This window comes from Diabrotica undecimpunctata, chromosome 3, assembly GCF_040954645.1.
Source record: "Diabrotica undecimpunctata isolate CICGRU chromosome 3, icDiaUnde3, whole genome shotgun sequence".
In the NCBI taxonomy this organism is placed as follows: domain Eukaryota; kingdom Metazoa; phylum Arthropoda; class Insecta; order Coleoptera; family Chrysomelidae; genus Diabrotica; species Diabrotica undecimpunctata.
In genome coordinates, this window is record NC_092805.1 from 115,722,971 (window position 1) to 115,742,150 (window position 19,180).

A 19,180-nucleotide genomic window follows, 5' to 3' on the forward strand; every position below is an offset into this window, starting at 1 on the left:
TCAACGTATCCACAGGTGAAACATCATCAATCAGCCAATCGCGTCCACTGGTGGACATAGGCCTCCTTCAGTTCTTTCCAGTGTTCTCTACACTGGGCCGCTTGTAGCCAGTTTCCCGTTACACGTTTTATATCGTCGGTGGTCGTCCTCCGCTTAATTTATAGTTTCTGGGCCTCCATTCCATAATACGTCTTGTGTTCTGACTAAGTGCCCTACCCAGTTCTACTTAAGCGTCGTGGTTCTTTCGATGACGTCTTGAACTCCTGATCTTTGCCTGATTTGTCGGTTTGTTAAGGTGAAACATGAATGTGTCTAAACCAGAACAACTTTCCGCTTACCTACTCTGGAAAAGGTTTCTTGATGAATATGCTTATTTTATGTGGGTGCCGTGTTTTGGTTTTGTGGGATAAGCACTTTTAACGGTTGCTGGTAGTTATATATACCGCATAGTAATTAGGGCTATAATGGCATGATCGGCTATGCGCTCATTAAAGTTTAATAAGTACATACACAATGTTTTCTGGTAGATATACCAGGAGCGCGCATGTCGATAGTTTTAGTTGGAAACAAGTTTGGGTTGCTCGCAGTAGACAAAGCTATTCGTGTGAATTAGTAACGGCGACTGTTAGTGCCTTGCGGTGTTTTTTTCTTTCGTAAAATTATCGACAAAATTATGGTGTAAGTAATCTTGTTATATTACTCAGTATTACTTATAAATTAAATTTGATTTTGTTTGAGGAAGTAGGCAGAAAAACTTAATTTTTTTACCATACGTATATTTAAATATATAAAATAATTAAAAAATTCTATATAAAAATAAATATTTATGTAACAAACACAGTTTTAATTTTTTAGTGTTTGTTCTATCAGTAAATGCAAGATAAATAAAATGTTAACATATAGAACTTTGAAATCAAATTTAATTTTTAAACGCTAAGAAAATATTTTTTTAACTTCATTTATTTATTGCAATCTGTTATCAATATAGTGGTGAGTGGGAGTTATCAATACAGGGGGAGTGGTGAGTACCTTTTATCTATAGGTATTTAGTTTACATTACCAAATTTTTGACTTTTTTACAAATAAATAACTTCTATCTAGTTCCTAGCGGGGAGAGGTCTAGAGGATCCAACCTTTTAAGTCTTCTAAGCAGTGGTGGCGTCAGGAAATCGTTGGCGAGTGGATGAGATGATAGTATCTTCAAGTAGTTTGAACACTGAGTGACGATTGCTTCTTTCAACAGTTTAACATTCAGGTCATAATGAACACATTGTTTGCCACATACCATGGGGCATTGCAGACGTCACGAAGAAATCTGGATTGGAATCTTTGTAGTCTTTGCATATGGCAGTTTCCCAGATTTGAATCCCGTACATCCATACCGGTCCTAGTATTGCCTTATATAGAAATTTGTTTTGAATACTTAAACCTGACTTACGATTCATAAGCCAGTACATTTTCTTGTAAAGCATGCCCAGTTGTAATCGTTTTAACCATATATGTTTTCCCCAATTTAGGTGATTATCTATGTGGATACCCAGATATTTAACATCGTTCGTAGCAGGTAGTAATTTTTTGTTTATAGATACCAGAGGGCAGTTCTCTTTTTAACGAGAAGGTGATGTGAGTCGATTTAGAATTATTTACTTTGATACGCCATAGTTTTAACCAATTTTCTAATTGGTTTAAATGGTTTTGCAAATGTATAGATGGTAATCTTAGATTCACATAAGTGGCCATTATTACGGTATCATCTGCGTACGTAGACAGGAAATACAGGATTGGAACAAGTACACTACTATATAGGGAATCAAGCTTCGCCATGATTAATTAAGGATATATCTGTTATATGACTGTAGAATTTTGGCTATGGTAAGAGGTAAAAGTGACTTGATTTTGAAAGTTAGACCATTATGCCAAACCTTGTCAAATGTCTGCGAGACGGCTGGGAAGGCAGCTGAACTGTAGGACTTGTTTTCAACGGCATCTCTAGCTGTTCTGACTACTCTTTGTATTTGCTAGATGGTACCATGATTTTGTCTAAAGCCCAATTGGTATTAAGGTATTTTCCAAGATAATAGGTTCGATTCTAATGATAAAGATCTTTTCAAAAAGATTTGCGAGAGTTGGTAGACTTATTGGACAGTATGATTAGACCTCATTTGGGTCTTTGCCAGGTTTTGGCACCATAATTATTTTAGCTACTTTCCACATGACAGGAAAGTAACCAATTTTTATAATAGCGTTGAAAATATATTGTATTAGCCTGTTGGCAATTTCAGGTAAATTTTTTAGTATTAAACCTGTGATAAAATCATAACTGGGAAAATATTTGGAAATTATATTATATATTGGTAAAAGACTGAACGAAATCATTGTCATTTCAAGACGTTCAGCAGCTAGAGAATGTCAGCAAGACGTTCTCTAGCTGCATTAGAAAAGATCGCAGCGAATCTTGATGGCTTTGAATACTGTGATTCGGAATTTGGAAGAGATGAAGATACTGATGATAATTTATTTGAAACTTCATCTTCAAAAAGTTAAACATCCATACTAACTATAGATATTCGACCAGGACCTCATCTTTAGATGTACGTAAAAAAGCACACTTTAACAGGTATTGTCACAGAATGATGATTCCAGCTACTGTGGAGTATGCACGCGTCTCTCTTTTATCAGGACCAAGAAATTTTAAATAATAATTATCTTGCTCGAAATAATTGCTTGTGTAAATTGCTTATTAACACACTATACAAACGTACACTTACATAATCAAACCAATAAGACCGAGAACCTGACCCAGTGAGTAGATATAAATTGAACATTTTGCATTCGATGAGGACTATATTTAGGTTTTTCTATATTTCCAAAACATTTAATATGCACTGGTAAATAATTACTTTGGCATAAATCCAATTCTGTTGCTTCAGTATGCAAATGAAAAAATGGGGACTAAAATGTGTATTTGTTACTAGTAACAGACACGATTATACGAGTCAAATTCAAGTATTGGAACTAAAAAACCGGACAGAGAGAGATAGTGTGCCATTTTCAAAAGCTATTGAATGTTATAATAGGCATATGGGGAAAGTATATTTGTTTGATCATCATCATGGGAATTATTCAGTTGCATGGAAATCTCGCCTTTGGTGGCTAAAACTATTCTATTAGAGAAGTTTATAAAGAAACCCTAAAAATGGCAAATGTTAGTATGAAGCCGATCACTGCATTACAATTTAGAAGTAAATTAGCAGATACGTTAATTAGTACATTTACTGAAAGAAAGAAACCTGGGCCAGTATTACAGAAGCCATGAACTGGGACAGCTGGCTCCCATTTTATAATCGAAGAGACATGGGCGATATGTTTTTTGTAGTTCTAAAAAAAAGATGCAAACTCTATTCAAGATCATATTTGAAACTTGCCAGATTGCTTCTTGGAAGATCTCTCTTTTTGTCGGAACAAAAATATTTTTTCTAAAGGATAAACAATATAAATGGTAAAATTTGAAGTAGTTTTGGAAAAGAGATTATCAAAAATAAAATATTAACAAATCAATTGAAGTAGACTCCAATTTTTATTGTTTTGTACCAGTCTTAAGAAACAAAATAAATGAAGGAATTTTATTTTAATGTATTATAATTTCTCTTTTAATTTATTATACAGTACCTACCTATCCTATTATACATTTCTCAAATCTTAAATGATAAGTAATAATTATTAGACTTACCCGTTGAATTAGTGAATTAAACAAATGTGTCTTGAGACAGACAGTTTTTAATAAATTTGATTTAATTAATTTAGAGTAAACGACAGGGAAATGAGTGAAAATTTACACAAATGGGTTGAGTTAACACTGCAAAGTCAACAAAACGAATAACCAAATTTTTTAGTCAATACTTTTAAGACACACTAGTACACTGTGTTTCGCATGAAAGTAGCGACTGAACCAAATTTCGTCTGCTGCGCCGTAGTCAGGAGTGGTTGCACTATCTCTACTTTACTGTCTTCTTCTTCAGGTTCCTTCTCCTATCGGAGGTTGGAAATCATCATCGCTATTTTAATTTTATTGGCTTCTGAATAATTCTAATGAGCTGCAACCGAACCACTCTCTCAAATTTCTTAGCCAGGATATTTTGCATCGTCCTGGGTTTCTCTTCCCTTGCATAATTAATCTAAGTAATACGTACTTCTTGCCCCTCATTATATGACCCAGATATTGAATCTTTCTAATTTTAACAGTTTTTATGACTTCGCATTCTTTCTTCATTCTTTGTAACACCTCTATATTAGTTACTTTTTTACTCCACGATATTCTGTGGATTCTCCTATAGCACCACATCTCAAAGGAGTTTAATTTTTTGATTTCAGACTGTCTTATTGTCCACGCTTCCATGCCGTATAGTAAAGTAGAAAACACATAACAACGTAGCATTCTTGTGCGGATCTCTAGATTAAGGTTACGGTTGCAAAGTAAGTTCTTCAATTTTATGAACTTGTTTCTTGCCATTTCTATTCTAGATCTGATTTCTTTTGTTTGATCTCCATCTTCGGTTAGCCACGTTCCTAAATATTTATATGTTGTTACTCTTTCGATCGTTGTATTATTGATGATCAGTTTATCTACATGTTGTGGTTTTTTTGAGAATATCATTGATTTCGTTTTCTTGAGATTCATTTGCAGTCCGTACCTTTCACATGCATTGTATACATGTTGTATTATGTACTGTAGATCTTCCATGTCACTTGCAAATATGACCGTATCGTCCGCATATCTAATATTATTAATGCTATTTCCGTCGACCAAAAAAAATACCTTCCACAATATCCAATAAAGCTTCTTGAAATATCACTTCACTGTAGACGTTGAATAAGAGTAGTAAAAGTATGCAACCCTGTCGAACTCCTCTATACTTACTTCCTCTGTCAGTTCTCCTTCGATTCTTATTCTTGCTTTCTGATTTTACTCTTACTTTACTGTAGGATATTGCAATAGAATTCGAAAATCTGGATGTATTTTATATATTCAAATAAAATCAAAGTTGGACATACGGATCAACTGAAGGTAAATACTAGAAAGAACGGCAAAACTACTAATTGCAGAAGAATAAAAAGGAAGAGTCCTAAAGAAGGATAAGAGTACTAATTCGTTTTAATTAAAAGATAAACTACGATTGAACAGCACTAACGTTGATATTTTTTAAATTGTAGATTTTTAAAACAAATAAGAAAAATATTATTTCCTTTGTTATTAAATTTTTGTTTTATGCACTATTAAACGCAAGGTATATTTCATTTCTTTTATTATTAAAAAATATCTTTCAATAAGTACATTCTTGCTATTCACTTAAAAAAAATGGAAAACAAGTTCAAAAAGTTACTGTGTTGTGGTAAAACAAAAACTGTACTTAGTACAAAGATCTATTGTTTTTGTTGCAAAAATAATGTAATGATGGATTATATTCTGTATCTATATGTTTATTCAAATATTCGTAAGAACATAGTCACAGTAATTTAAAATATACAAGTCAATCCCAAGTTTTACAAAAATAAGAACAAAAACTTCATTTTTTAAGTTTTTGTTTATAGCTATCTTCAGGGTGAGGATTATCATTTTTTCTTTGTACAAATTGCAATAACACAGCAGATAACAAATCTTAGATACATTTATGTCTTCCTGAATACAGCTACATTGATAGATATTTGGGGATTAACCTAAAAAGACTACTAGAAGCAATGAAACTGATATTTTCCTTACTAAAAAACTATTGTATCTTTTTTATTTCTAAAATAATATCAATCTACGGATCTTAAATAAACGGAACTAACTAATCTACAAAAGATTGCGAAGTAAAGGATTATTTTAAATTTTTAAAAAGTGTCTTAGCAAAATTTTCTAGTAAGTCAACTAAAGATAACTCAAAATGATCGAGTCGATAAAATTATCTAGCTCCTCACTTGTAATAAAAGTAAATTACTATAAATGAGATGTTTTTGATACTTGTTTTAAATCTAAATATTTTCCTTAGGGCAGATTTAAGCAGAAATCAAGTACAAGTCTAATGTTTATTTGACTTTATAAGGACATCTGAATTAAGTGAGATTTCTGATAGCATTTCTTTCTCGCTTATTAGATTAAAGTATGCTGGTAAGAATAAGTGATAAATGCTTTGGAGCTACAGCAGAAATAAAGAAGTTTTGAAAATCATTGCTCGTTTGACGGTGTCAAAAGGTAGCTAGAGAATTGAGTGTAATATGGGAATCTCATCTTTTCTCTTACCACAATGTGGGAAGATCTGGGTTCTAACAACTTATATATTTAAATGACAGAAACCAGAGGCTGGCAACTCCATTATCATTTTTGACATGGAAAAGTAACACGTGAGGGATATTAAATCTTAACCAGCGTTGCGGGTTCCGTGAATTCTAGCAGAAATAAAGTGTTTCGTAACTGACGTATTTGTTGATTAGATGGAGTGCGTTGTTCAGATCTAGGAGGGTATCGTGGCGTGCTCAATCTTGGTGTTTGAAGTGCGCGACTGGAATGCAAAAACAGAACAAAAAATTAAAGTTACCGATCCTAACTTGTGGTATTGCAAACGATCATGAAACGGTGAGCGAGTTTAGTACCTTTCATGAGAGTGACCTAGCTTAACTGCAGGTTAGTGCTACTGAAGAGATCTGCCACAATATCTAAAAAACAAACCACTGACCCAACACGAAATGTAAGAGCACCAGTCCATGATATATTGACGTTACGAGGACCTAAAATGCTTTTCAAATCATTGGACCGATGAACCGTGCGGCGGCTAATCTCCTCTAAATATATAATAGACACCGTTGTCCAATACACAAATTTGAAAATTCAGAGAAAATTAATTTCAAGACAACCAATGATGAGTAACTTATAAAATAAACAATGTGTTTTGGGAAAGACGAGATGGGAGTAGATCTGTTTTAAGGGTTAGAAAAAAGATGAACTCAGAGAAGATCTGGAGAAAATAGGAAATGTTGACATAGGACCGACAAAAATGGAAGGGAATTGTAAACGCGATAAAGACTCACGAAAAATTGTAACGCCATTGATGATGATCAATGAAAAACGCATAGGATACAGATAACTAAGTCATATTAAAATCAATGGTTTCCCGCGACTTTTGCTATTAACTGCTGTTTTCAAATTTTAAATGCTTGGCGACTTTAGGAGTTAGTTCAAATTTAAGATGTATTTACCAAGCAAACCGCTAAAATATGACCTGAACGGACAATACCTCGTTGATGATTGCATCCACCATATAAATTCAAATATTCGCTGTGGCAAGGTCACATATTCTCTAAACAATATTACAGAAGAAAAATAGCTTTCCATTCCAACGCAAGCTGTTGTTCGTCTTTGTAAGCCTATATTTGCAGGCGATAATTGGTATCACTCAATAAAGCTCACGTATCGTAAAAAGAATTTCTATCTTCTAAAACTAGACAGATCGGGTCCATAATATATGGCTTTATAAGTAACAAACATTGTTTTTCCTGAATACCCAAGAAAAATGAAGTGGTTATTATGATTTTTTCGATGCATGACTACATTCATATTGATAATGGTGTCACTGAAATTTTTTCATTTTACAATAACACAAAGTGGATGCCGTAAATGAAAGATGTAGAACTATTTATATAGCAGAAGAAACTCAATGGCTCTATTTTACATTCGTTAAACTTAATTTATTATGAGGCGTCTTAAGTCCCATTTAGTGTTGCCCAAAATCGGTCTTGGTCTTGCAGTCTTGGTCTTGTTCTTGCGTTTTTGCAAGACCAAGACCAAGACCAAGACCGCCTAATTTTAGCAAGACCAAGACCAAGACTGACCATGCAAGATTTAAGCAAGAACAAGACTAAGCCTGCGAGACTCTTGCGTCTTGCAGTTAGGACTGAGTGTGGTTTTAGCGAGTATAGTAGTTCGGGTATATGCTTAAAGACTCTATGAGATGCAAAAAAATATGTAATAAAATTTGAAAAACTGGACTTATGCGAATTACAAACAATACCATAAACATACATACCGAATTAAAATTAAAAAAAAAAACACATTTGACACGTGCTCAGAGGTCATAATTACAATGTAAAAATCAAATATTTTGTACATTTTCCAGCAGACTTCTTCGCTCTGAAATTAATTGTACATATTTTGAGAATAGCCGCTCTCTAATCATAAAAATTATCTTCTTACATTGCGACGCCGACAGTAATATCGTATCGATATTTTTTAAAATATGTCACCCTAGCTATTCAGGAGTAATCTAAATAAACAAATCTTATCGGCCTAAGGCTATAAATTGTTTCTGCTGAGTGTGCGATGAGATCATTCGGTTAAAGAAAATTTGCTGAAAGAGTCAAAAGTAACGAGACAAATAAATTAATAACAGATAATGTCGCCTACCGTGTAAACAAAATACCGAAGTATTTAGAATAACGAAGTAACGATATATAATTCTCGGTTTGTTATTAGATACTTAGGGTATTGGATAGTAACGAACATAAATTATAGTAGTATAGTAGTTAGTTTTTCGACATCACTTAACTTCATTCCCAATTGAGCTTTCCTTTGAGTCTAATGTAATAATTGTTTTTCATCTAATCCTTGTTGTTCCCAGAGTGACAAGTTTACAATTTGACATGAGGGACAAAGATTCAAATAGTTTTAGTGGGAGTAATGAGCGTTGGAGTTATAGATCTAAAAGCAAATTTGATGAGTTTTCGAAATAATTTTTGCATCCCAAATTGTTTTGTGTAAATTGTGCCTACATAGGAAGGTTGAAATGAAAATGAACACCAGAAACACGTCAGGTTTAAGGAAGCATCTAATATCTTTTCACAAAAAGGAATTACAAATATTTCTTCCTAAAAAACCAAAATTCGGTGGAGATATTACAAGCTTTTTAATAACCGCTAGAAAAAGTGGAGATGTAAAAAATATACTTATATTACCTTATTACCAATTACATATATTATCTACCTACTATTTTAGTTTGGTAAATTAATGTATTTATTAAGTAGGTAGGTATCTCCTTAATTTAAAACAACTTCTTTTGATTATCATTGCTTTTTTACCTATTCTTTATTTTTTTCTTTATACTTTATTTTTTATTTAACTATAAGTTAGTTTTTTATATAAAAGTAAAAATAAGATTGGTAAAAATATTTATTTTGCTTTACTAAGTGGATTATAGTTTGTTATCTGATCACCTAAAAAATCTGTGCCCTTGATACATGTATGTGGATTTTTTGCCCATCATGTCCATCAATCCCTTTCTAGGCAGATAATATTCTTTAAAGTACAGGCATGCTGATGCCTGTTTTTTTTTTGTGTTTTAAATACGTTTTAGCACATGTAAGCATAGTAAATGCAAACGTTTATTAAGAAACAGATTGACTTCCGTGGGGCATGGTAGATAGATGAGTTAATTGGAGCATAGGCACAGATCGCTTAGATCCTGGCTTCAAACCCCACCCGATGTCAGTTGTTTAGACATTTATTAATTTGGTTGGTCTTTATTATTATTCTTCTTCTTCATGTGCCGAGCTCGATTGTCGAGCGTTGGCTATCAAATTGGCTATAGTAATATGTTGACGGCAGCTCGGAAAAGAGATGCAGAGGATCTGTTAAACCAATCTCTCAGATTTCTAAGCCATGGCGTTCTTCTCCGACCTTTAATATGGCTTTATTATGGCTATGTTAATTCAAGCTTAAAATGTACTTACTCTGTTACGTTGTTCTAAGATCTAAAGTAACGTTTAATAAATAGCAATAGGCTTAGAGGTAACTGCAAGACTTGCAAGACTCTTGCTGCAAGACCAAGACCGAGACCAAGACCGGAAGTGCAATACCAAGACCAAGACCAAGACCAGGTGCATTGCCGCAAGACCAAGACCAAGACTGTCTAAGTCTCGTCTTGTTCTTGCATTTGGGCAACACTAGTCCCATTATAACCTAGTGAACTTTTCGTGGCTTTTAAAAACGGGGAAATTGCGAGCAATGGGTAAATCCGCGCAATAAGTAAACTGTTACATATACGAAAATGTTAATACGGAAATGTAAATGACACATTTAACTTCAAACTGTTACATATTATGATAAACTGTACAAGACCATCTCTACTACGCATCACTTCCCGCTGTCCTCGAGACAGTGACTTGTGTCTTGAGACAGCCAGTGCGGAGCCACGACTACAAGCGTTTATAGCCTGTGCCAATGCAAAAATGTGTGTTAAAATCAGTGAAGATTAATTTTCCAGACTGCTCCTGTTTCTAAGACTGCTTAGTTCTGAAATCAACTTGCTTTAAAACGGCGATGTTTAGCGGCGATTTTATATAACTAATTTAAAAATGATAAATTATGTTGCAGGTTCTTTCTCTTTAAAAAAGAATTTATCGAAACATGTTAAAAACAAACGCAAAAAACAAAGTCAACTATGATTGGGAAATTTGCGAATATTCAGCATCGCGCCCGGATACTCTTTAGACATAAATCTTACAATCATCGTCCGAATTTTGAAAAGGTTAATTCAGATATAATAATCTTTCTTATACATCTTTAACCTTTAAGTATATTCATGAATTATATAATACTAATCTTGTTTTACTTGCCAAAAATTCTAAACATTGTTGAGTTTTAAGCTTGTCCAAAATGGTTCAATTCTAAACTGCTCAATATCAATGTTAGTTTTTGTTCGAGACGTCGAAATATTCAAAACATCGAACACGTATTCAAAACCGATGCCGGTTGGCATCGCCTATAAACGCTTGTAGTCGTGGCTCCGCACTGACTGTCCCGAGACGTAAGTCGAGACCAGAGTTGCCAGATTGGGGTATTTTCCCCCATTTTTGGGGTAATTTCAAAGGGTCTGGGGGAATTTTTATAAGCTAAAATGGATGGGGGATTTTTTGGGGGAAAAATTGTGGCAGATTTAGGGAATCATCATTAATTAAATTTGCGAATGTAGATAGAACTCACTAGAAAAGACTATTTCCTTAATTTCCTACATAAATAAATAATATACATATCTGATTTTTTTAGTAGATACCTTTAAGGCATCCAAAAAAATGTACTTATCTAAATTTTTTACAAAAATATAGTCTTTTGTGAAAATATGTAAGTTGCAGAAATATGTACTTCCATATATCGGCTGTGGATTAAAATTACGTTGGATGCAGAATATAGCCAAAACGAAAGGCTAAGAAATTTGGGAATTATTGAGTTAATAAAAGAACAAATGGGATTTTGGACCGAAAACCTGTATTTTTAGAAAAACAGGAAGCAGAATTGAAGGAGTACATTTTAAAATTATCCAAAATGTTTTTTGGTTTATCTCCAGGTAAACGAGACTTGTGTTCACCTACGCCGAGAAAAATAATATAAAACATGTTTTTAATGTAGAAAAAAACGGCAGGAAGAGATTGGTTAGCACTATTCACGAAGCGAAATCCACAAATCAAGTTACGCCAGCCTGAAGCTACAAGTCTTAATAGAATTACCGCATCCAATTTGGTAGAAGTTAAATTCTTTTTTAATAATGTTAAAACTTATCAATAAATATAAATCTACTCAAGACCGTATTTATAATACTGATGAGACCGGTATTACCACTAAAGCCAGTAAATATATTGGAAGAAAAAGGCCGAAAACGAGTAGAGGTAAAACGATCACTATTCCTTGTTCATTCAGTGCTTCAGGGTCTTATGTACCACCAATGTTCATTTTCCCAGGAAAATAATGACTGAAGAACTCCCAAAGAAATGGCCCAGGAGGTGATTTCTATAGATGTTCAGATAATGGCTGGATAAATGAAGCGCTATTTACGGAGTGGCTAAAACATTTTCAACACCATGCAAAACCATCCAAAGAAAAACCGGTACTCTTAATTCTAGACAATCATTCCAGCTATATATCATTGGCATAATATGATTTGTGCAAAAACAATGGCATTGTGTTGTAAATTTGGCATTTTATGCTCCCCACAAAAAAGCCTAGGTATAACAAACTGTGACATATACATGAGAGCACATCCGTTTGAAAAAATAACTCACTATAAATTAGCTGAAATATTTAAATAAAGCCATATCTGGTTTTAAAGTTGCGGGAATTTTTCCGTTGGGTTCAGATAAGTTCCACAATGAATTAGGTAAATCAAATGAAGAATTTGCTCCGGTTTTATCAGAGGAATATGTTCAACCGCACATAATCGATAAAGAAGGTGAAGACGTTAGTGGGTTCTGGTCCATCTCATATTCACTCTCAATCATTATCTAATGGTTGTTCCCAGTCATTTCCCAAAAATCCTAACACTCATAATTCTTCAGCGTAATTTCTCAATACACAGAGTCATCTCAGCTGATAAGAAAAAAGGCAGAAGGAAATGATAACTAAACAACATAAAAATTGCGGCTTCAGTTCAAAGATAAAATCCAAAAATGTTTTAAAAAATAAAAATATAAAAAGTATGGGAACCCCAAAAACCAAAAAATTACATATATGAAAAGTAAAATTTGATGACAGTTAACTACGAAAGAATCATTTAATGAAAAACAAATTTGCGACTATGATGAACTTAATGTAGATGTCAATTCTACGGAAAACATTTGTGTTATATGCAGGGAATTTGGTAAAGATAATGAACTATGGTACAGCTGCACGCTGTATTCTGGATGGGTACACGTAGACTGCTCCGATGTATAACAAGATTTAATAAAAAAATAAACGTTTGTAGCGATTTTAATTATGCACGGAGTTACCCCCAACGAGGCGCGGATTTATCCACTGCATGGAGTAATTCCGTGGAATGACATGATTTAAAAATTATTGCATTACATTCCTTTAGCCATCCAATCATCAGAAAATTCCTTTCTTACCCATCGTGATTATATTTCCCCATTTAATAAAATTATAAACTTTACAATAATAAAAGATGAATATGTACTTTTGATGAGGAGACCTTCGCAATTCCATGAGTGTTAAAATATTCGACAACGCCGGTTCTGGATTTAGGGATAAAAATGGATTCTCGTCTATTGGTATCAATGTTAAAATACTAAGTTCTAACTTTGGAGTAACCTGTTTAAAAATATTAAAACCGATTTTCTTCAGCATCTTTTGTAGATTAACTATTAATGTTTGAGATTTATTATTTGAAGCGTTCGGACGAATAACGGTCTATGTTACAAATTATCAGAAATCTAGTTTTGGTTTGAATAACGGTCTATGAAATGTGTAGATTCCACTAAATATTATGGTTTGTTAATATACCAACAGATGGGGCGAGTATACCAATATTGAGAGTGTGAAAATATATTTTTAAGTTGGAACAACGGTCTATGTAACATCAACTTCAAGCATGCTTCGACTGTACCGAATCAACAAATCATTCTGTTGTGTGGTTCTGTTGTGCGAATAGCTATCGTCTGTGTACATTGTAGTATTGTTTAGGTTGTAGTCTGTGCAGTTTTATTACATTATGAACGAAAACGAGGTAGAACAAACCAAGAATGTTCAGTTTTCACCTACTGATATTCGTAGACTAAATAAATCAGAAAGAAATACCAGGCAAATAAATATAGAAACTTGGAAGGATGTCTCTAGAAAAAATCGCAGAGATTCGGGTCTGGCATACACGACAAGGAAGACGAAAATATTAGTTCCTGCTAAGACAACTCCTACTGATGAAAGTAGAAATAAGAAAAAAATAATACAAGTGAAAGTTTTATTTTATTAAAATTAAAATAATATTAAAAATAAAACTTTGTTTTTCTTTTTTGTTTTACAACGAAATGAGTATTTAAAAAATACTAATTTTCCATTCGTCTCTATATAGATTTATTAATTTTATGTTATTTGTTTAAGGTAAACATATGCTGCAAATCTTGTAAGCAAATGTGTTCACATTTCAGCCTTCCCATGAGAAAGGATCTCTTCAAGTTCTTGTATTTACATTCGTACAATGAGCAGTCAGTGTTTTTAACAAAATGTATCAGAATGAAAGAGCCAAAAAGAAGAAGAGCTGGAAAAACAGCTGGCACTTCGGTAAAGTTATGTTCATTCTTATACTTTATTAATAACAAGAAAGTATGCAAAACTATGTATGTTATTCGACGTTTTCAAAATCACCCATAGACAAATTCAAACTATACAAGACAAACTTAAACTTGGTGTTCATATTTCTATAGATCAGAGAGGCAAGCATCGTAATAGGCCAATGGCGATTCTACACGAGAGTAGAAACTTGGCTATGTAACATACACCAAATTTCCAAGGCAAGAATCACACTATTCTCGAGGTAAAACACAGAAAGAATACTTGAGTCCTAATCTAAATTTGTCAAAAATGCAAATCCTAATGTTGCTGTGAGTAAAACGTTTTATAATACAGTTTTCAAGCAAATTTGCGTTTTGGCGCTCCTAGATCAGATACAAGTAAAATATGCAATGACCTCCATATACAATTGAGTTCTGCAAAATCAGAGGATGACAGGAAGAAAATACAGCTGGAAAGTGACTTACATCAAATTAAAGCCTCTTTGGGATATCAAGAACTTAAAACGGAGATAGTTAAATCTAAAGCAAGTAACTTATCTACTGTCATCCTTTGTGTTGATGTGCAGCAGGTTCTATTTTGCCCGTCATTGTCCCACTCAGATATCTTCTACCAAAGGCAACTTAGCTGCTACAACTTTGCTGCATATAATATGAGAACTAGCAAAGCGGTAATGAACTTATGATATCAATGTATCGCAGGAAGAGGGTCTACAGAAAGAGCATCTTGCATGATCAAGTATGTTACAATGAACCATCAGGTTCATTGTAAAAATAATAATAAAAATCCGGGCAAAATAACACCAGCTAGAGATTAACAAAAATTTTTTCTTCTCGGATCAGAGCTTTTTACCTTGTGATCGATATTTTGCATTAATCGAGAAAGCAAAGAGAAGTGCAAAGGTGCATGTATCCCTTGATTGGAAATAAAGTCAACGAACTGATTTCTGTTTGTTTTGCATAATAGTTTTCTGTTTTTTCGTTTATTTAAAAAATACCTACTTATAGAATTATATAATAATTATAATATAATTTAATTTTATATCACATGTTATATAAATACATATAAATATAATAATTTGTGTTAATAAAATTATTTAAAAAACGATTTTTACCTTTATTTGTGGAATAACGTTCCATATTACATTTTCACTCACTAGACCATTATTCGTCGAAACGCTTCATTTAATAAAACATATGTTGTCTTTTACACTTTTATCATCTTATTGTTTCGAATTGTTTTCTTCATTAACTATTGTAGAATCAAAATTTTTAAATAACAGCTAAAACCAAGCTATCTTTTAAATCATTATAAAACATAATGAACTACCAAAATATAATGTCACAGAATACATTTTTCTGAAAAAATAAAACATTTGTAAAATCAGTCACAAAATTTATAAAAACGAATTTATGTAATATATTTCATGAATATATGTAAGATTAATGTATCAAAGATAACAAAGCAGTTCCAGCTATTATCTAAAATTTGAATATTAACAAATAATCTAGTATTACAAATAAAACAGCATGTTTTAGTTTAATTGTACAAAATGACTGTTCATTGGGACAACAAAATTATTCTTATAATACATAACCAACCTTAAATGCTACAGATATAAAGCATCAGTCTATTTTAACTGATATTATTAAATTTTGAAGGTTGAACTATGGAAGTTTTTCTTATAGGAACTGTTTCAGGAGTGGGGATGGCATCACCTGTGCCTACAAACTGTGTTGGGCCTGGCAACTGGAGTCCTGCTTTGTTAGAAATATTGCCAAACTTTTGTTTTGCCATTTGATAATCTCCAGAATCAAAAAATTTTTGTCCCTTTGACAGCCGCTTTTGTAAAAAAGCAGAGTGCCCACTTGCTTTTAAACCTGGTCCCAAACCTGAAGGAATGTTGAATTTGGCTTTAAGTTTAGCCTCCTCTTGTTTCTCTAATTCTTGAGGAGTTAATTGATTGGGTTGGGTAGATTCAACTGGAGACTGCTCTTGGTCACTCATTGTTTCTAATTTACACTAAAAACAGACATTCAATTAATGCCCAAATATAACAATATTATGCCGTTCAATAAGTTTTGTGGTTAAATAAGAGGAGGTGTTGCTACTAGCCTAAATTTTTTTGTAATGTTATTACACTCTTCATATTAACATATGTGAAATTTTATTTCAATCTGTCAATTCACTGTGTTTACCAGCCATGTAGTATCAGTGTGTCACAGTATTTTTCTACAATGGAAAAAATCAAGCATCATGCAATCATTGAATTTTTATTTTTAGAAAGTTGAAAAGCAAAGGAAAATGAATGAATGTTGAAAGTGGATAAGGACTCTTCACCTTTAATTAGTACAATAGAAAGATTGGTTGCTGAATTTAAACAGTCATACAATCCTTGAAGACGATCCATATCAAGGATGTCCAAACACAGCAACATCACCAGAACTTGTAGAAAAAATACAGGATATCGTATTGGAAAATCGTCAAGTAACTGAAAGAGATTTAAGAGAATTCTAAAGTTATGGGTTTCACAAAGCTGTGTTCACAGTGGGTGCCACATTCACTACCAATGGTAGCGACAAAAAAGGATCAAATTAAGAATGAGTTTCTTGGGGAAGTCTAGGGGTGGCACCAATTGATGCCAAAATGAGAGGGTGGTAAATCAAATTGGTAAAATCTTAACAATGAAGGAGTCAATTCTATCTTGAAATTAACAAAGTTGGTACAAGACAATCTAAGATTAGCAAAAAATCACTGGGAACTGTTGTCCACTTCAGGAGTTTACTGTTTTCCCTGTAGTCATGGTAGCAGTATACAATTTAACAAGAAAACATAGCGTAAATAATCACTTGATTGAATACAAGAAGGTTGCCTTGCCCACTGGAAAAGTCTAGTCTTTGCAGAGCTCACCATCATACAAGAGAACCACCAAAATTTTATTCAAAGTAACACAAGTGGCTTTATTCAGAAGCTGTCTGCTATAAACCAGTCACACTATAGCCAATTAGCTTATTGTACATCTTGCAATTTATTTATGATAGACTTTTCCTGAATTCTGGAACCTTTACCAGCTTGTACAATTTTAGTAGATAGATGGCTACCATATGTTCTTGGGAGCCACCTGATAGTCTCCAAAAAGTGGTTGCTGCTTATGATCTACTGTTTCAGGTTCTTTACTATAGAGTCTGCAGCTTAAGTTTAATTCCTGCTTGTTTTCTACAGTACTTCAGCCCTATTAGTACATATTCATCCAATATACATTTTACCCAGTGCTTGACTGAGTATACTTTCACAGTAAATGTTATATTTTGTTTAGATCCAGGCTTTTTCAGGTTGCAGATGGTGCTTTTTGGCACTCCTACAGCTGGCACTAGCCAGTTATGCCCACGTGAGCCTAAACTCCATTTAAGGGCTACTAAGAGTCCCCATGGCCACTCTATGATTGCATTAATTTGCCTGAAATACAGAGGAAAACACATCTGGTTAGGAAAACATCTTACTACAATCCATGAACGTTCAGAGAGACTATCAAATCTAAAAACATCTGATCAAATTTAATTGCAAAGATTATAAAAAGCATGTGGATTTAACAGCTAAGAAAAACAAAAACCCTCCCTTGCCACAATAAAAATTTTAATACTGACCAGGGCCAATGAATAGACCTCAAGAGGAACTCAAATACTATAGTGCAAATATTCAAGAAAATACTTGCCAGTTGGGGCATGACACCAAACAAAGGTCTGTCTAGCACAACATGATATTGTTGTGCTTACAACAAAGAAGGAGACTAGTACAGGGTCACATGTGCATATAATGTTTTTTGTGGATATGCTGCAAGTGATTGGATTATTTAGATTAATCCAATATAAACAAATAACAATGAAATCCTAATTAAAACAAAGGTGTGCCTTGTAAACAATTTCAATTTTACTTGCAGTTTTTACAAATGACATACTTAATACTGTTTCAATCTAGATTAGAATTCTAGGCTGAAAGCTGAAATATTGTATACCAGAGGACACAGTATAAAAAATCCTATAAATCCCAAATAGATTCAGGATTTTGATAAAATAAAATGGGTCATGTGGTCATAAGAAAAGACAAAAATTTCTGGTTTGCATTTTTGTGATAATAAGCAAAGTACCAATAATAAATCAATATTTATTTTAAGAGATTTGGTACTAAAATATTTAGTAACAACATTGATATTTTATAATACTGTGTTCATATTTTCTACCATATTTATATTTAATATAAAAATATCAATACCAAAGTAGTGTCTAAATCAACAATTTAAAATTACTTTTACTTTTTCTACAGAAACAACAGCCTGACTAGAGTGACCACATGTTTCTAAATTATACAACATACAGAGATATACACAACAAAGTTTGCAAAAAACTGATTTACATAATAATGATTTTTTATTTTATATATTTTAAATTTAAAAATTAACAAATTGGTAACAATAATTATTTATTGAACTAGTAATTCAAGTTTGAACAAGTTTGACAGGTGATAAACGACAATAATTTCATATTTCAATTTTATTATTACTCCACCCTTTAAATACTACCCCTATATTGTTTAAATGTAAAAAGAGTAACTGTTTTTATTTTCAATGAGAAAGTTAATTATCATAAACATAATTGAAAAACAATAGTTACTTGTAAGACATTTTGTTCATGATATTTATTCGATAGGTTATTTATACATGTACTTACTGCACTTTTTTATTCTAATAATAATAACTTAAGAAAATTGCTTGCAACTGATAAAGGAGTTAGAAAAAATCTTTAAAATTTGGTAAATCAACTAACCAACCTTCACTATTATTGGTGGGTTGTTTATAACGTCAAATGTCAAAACCAAAACCGTCTATTTTAAAAATATTGATTTAACAAACAGTTTTGCTATGTCATGAAGACAAAACGTTTTTGGAATCCATATTCCACCATCAGTGTCTAGGTGTACAAAGTCCGTCCCAAACCCTTCTTTCCCTGCGTCACTAATTTTGACGTCATATAGGATTTTAAGAATGTCGAGAATTATTGCATGACATTTTAGTTCAATCTGACAGTTGAAGGATCGTAATCG

The 19,180-nt window shown here is 32.8% G+C and overlaps 1 protein-coding gene across 3 annotated transcripts; it reads right to left on the reverse strand.

The window, feature by feature from the left end:
- Positions 1-6,280: 6,280 nt before the first annotated feature.
- Positions 6,281-18,980, reverse strand: LOC140437268 (alpha-endosulfine-like). 3 transcript variants are annotated; one of them, XM_072526694.1, is made up of 2 exons: positions 18,908-18,980; positions 6,281-16,105 (listed from the first exon to the last, which is right to left on the reverse strand). In XM_072526694.1, the coding sequence occupies exon 2, from the start codon at positions 16,088-16,090 to the stop codon at positions 15,719-15,721; it is 372 nt and encodes a 123-aa protein (XP_072382795.1). In that variant the 5' UTR covers positions 16,091-16,105; positions 18,908-18,980; the 3' UTR covers positions 6,281-15,718. The 3 variants fall into 3 exon arrangements, with proteins under 3 accessions (XP_072382795.1, XP_072382793.1, XP_072382794.1); XM_072526692.1 differs by having other exon boundaries at positions 18,808-18,963; XM_072526693.1 differs by having other exon boundaries at positions 18,751-18,939.
- Between the last annotated feature and the right edge of the window lie 200 nt (positions 18,981-19,180).

What these genes read in the sequence shown, in the direction of transcription:
- LOC140437268 (XM_072526694.1), bottom strand. Translation starts at nt 16,090, where the DNA reads ATGAGTGACCAAGAGCAGTCTCCAGTTGAATCTACCCAACCCAATCAA.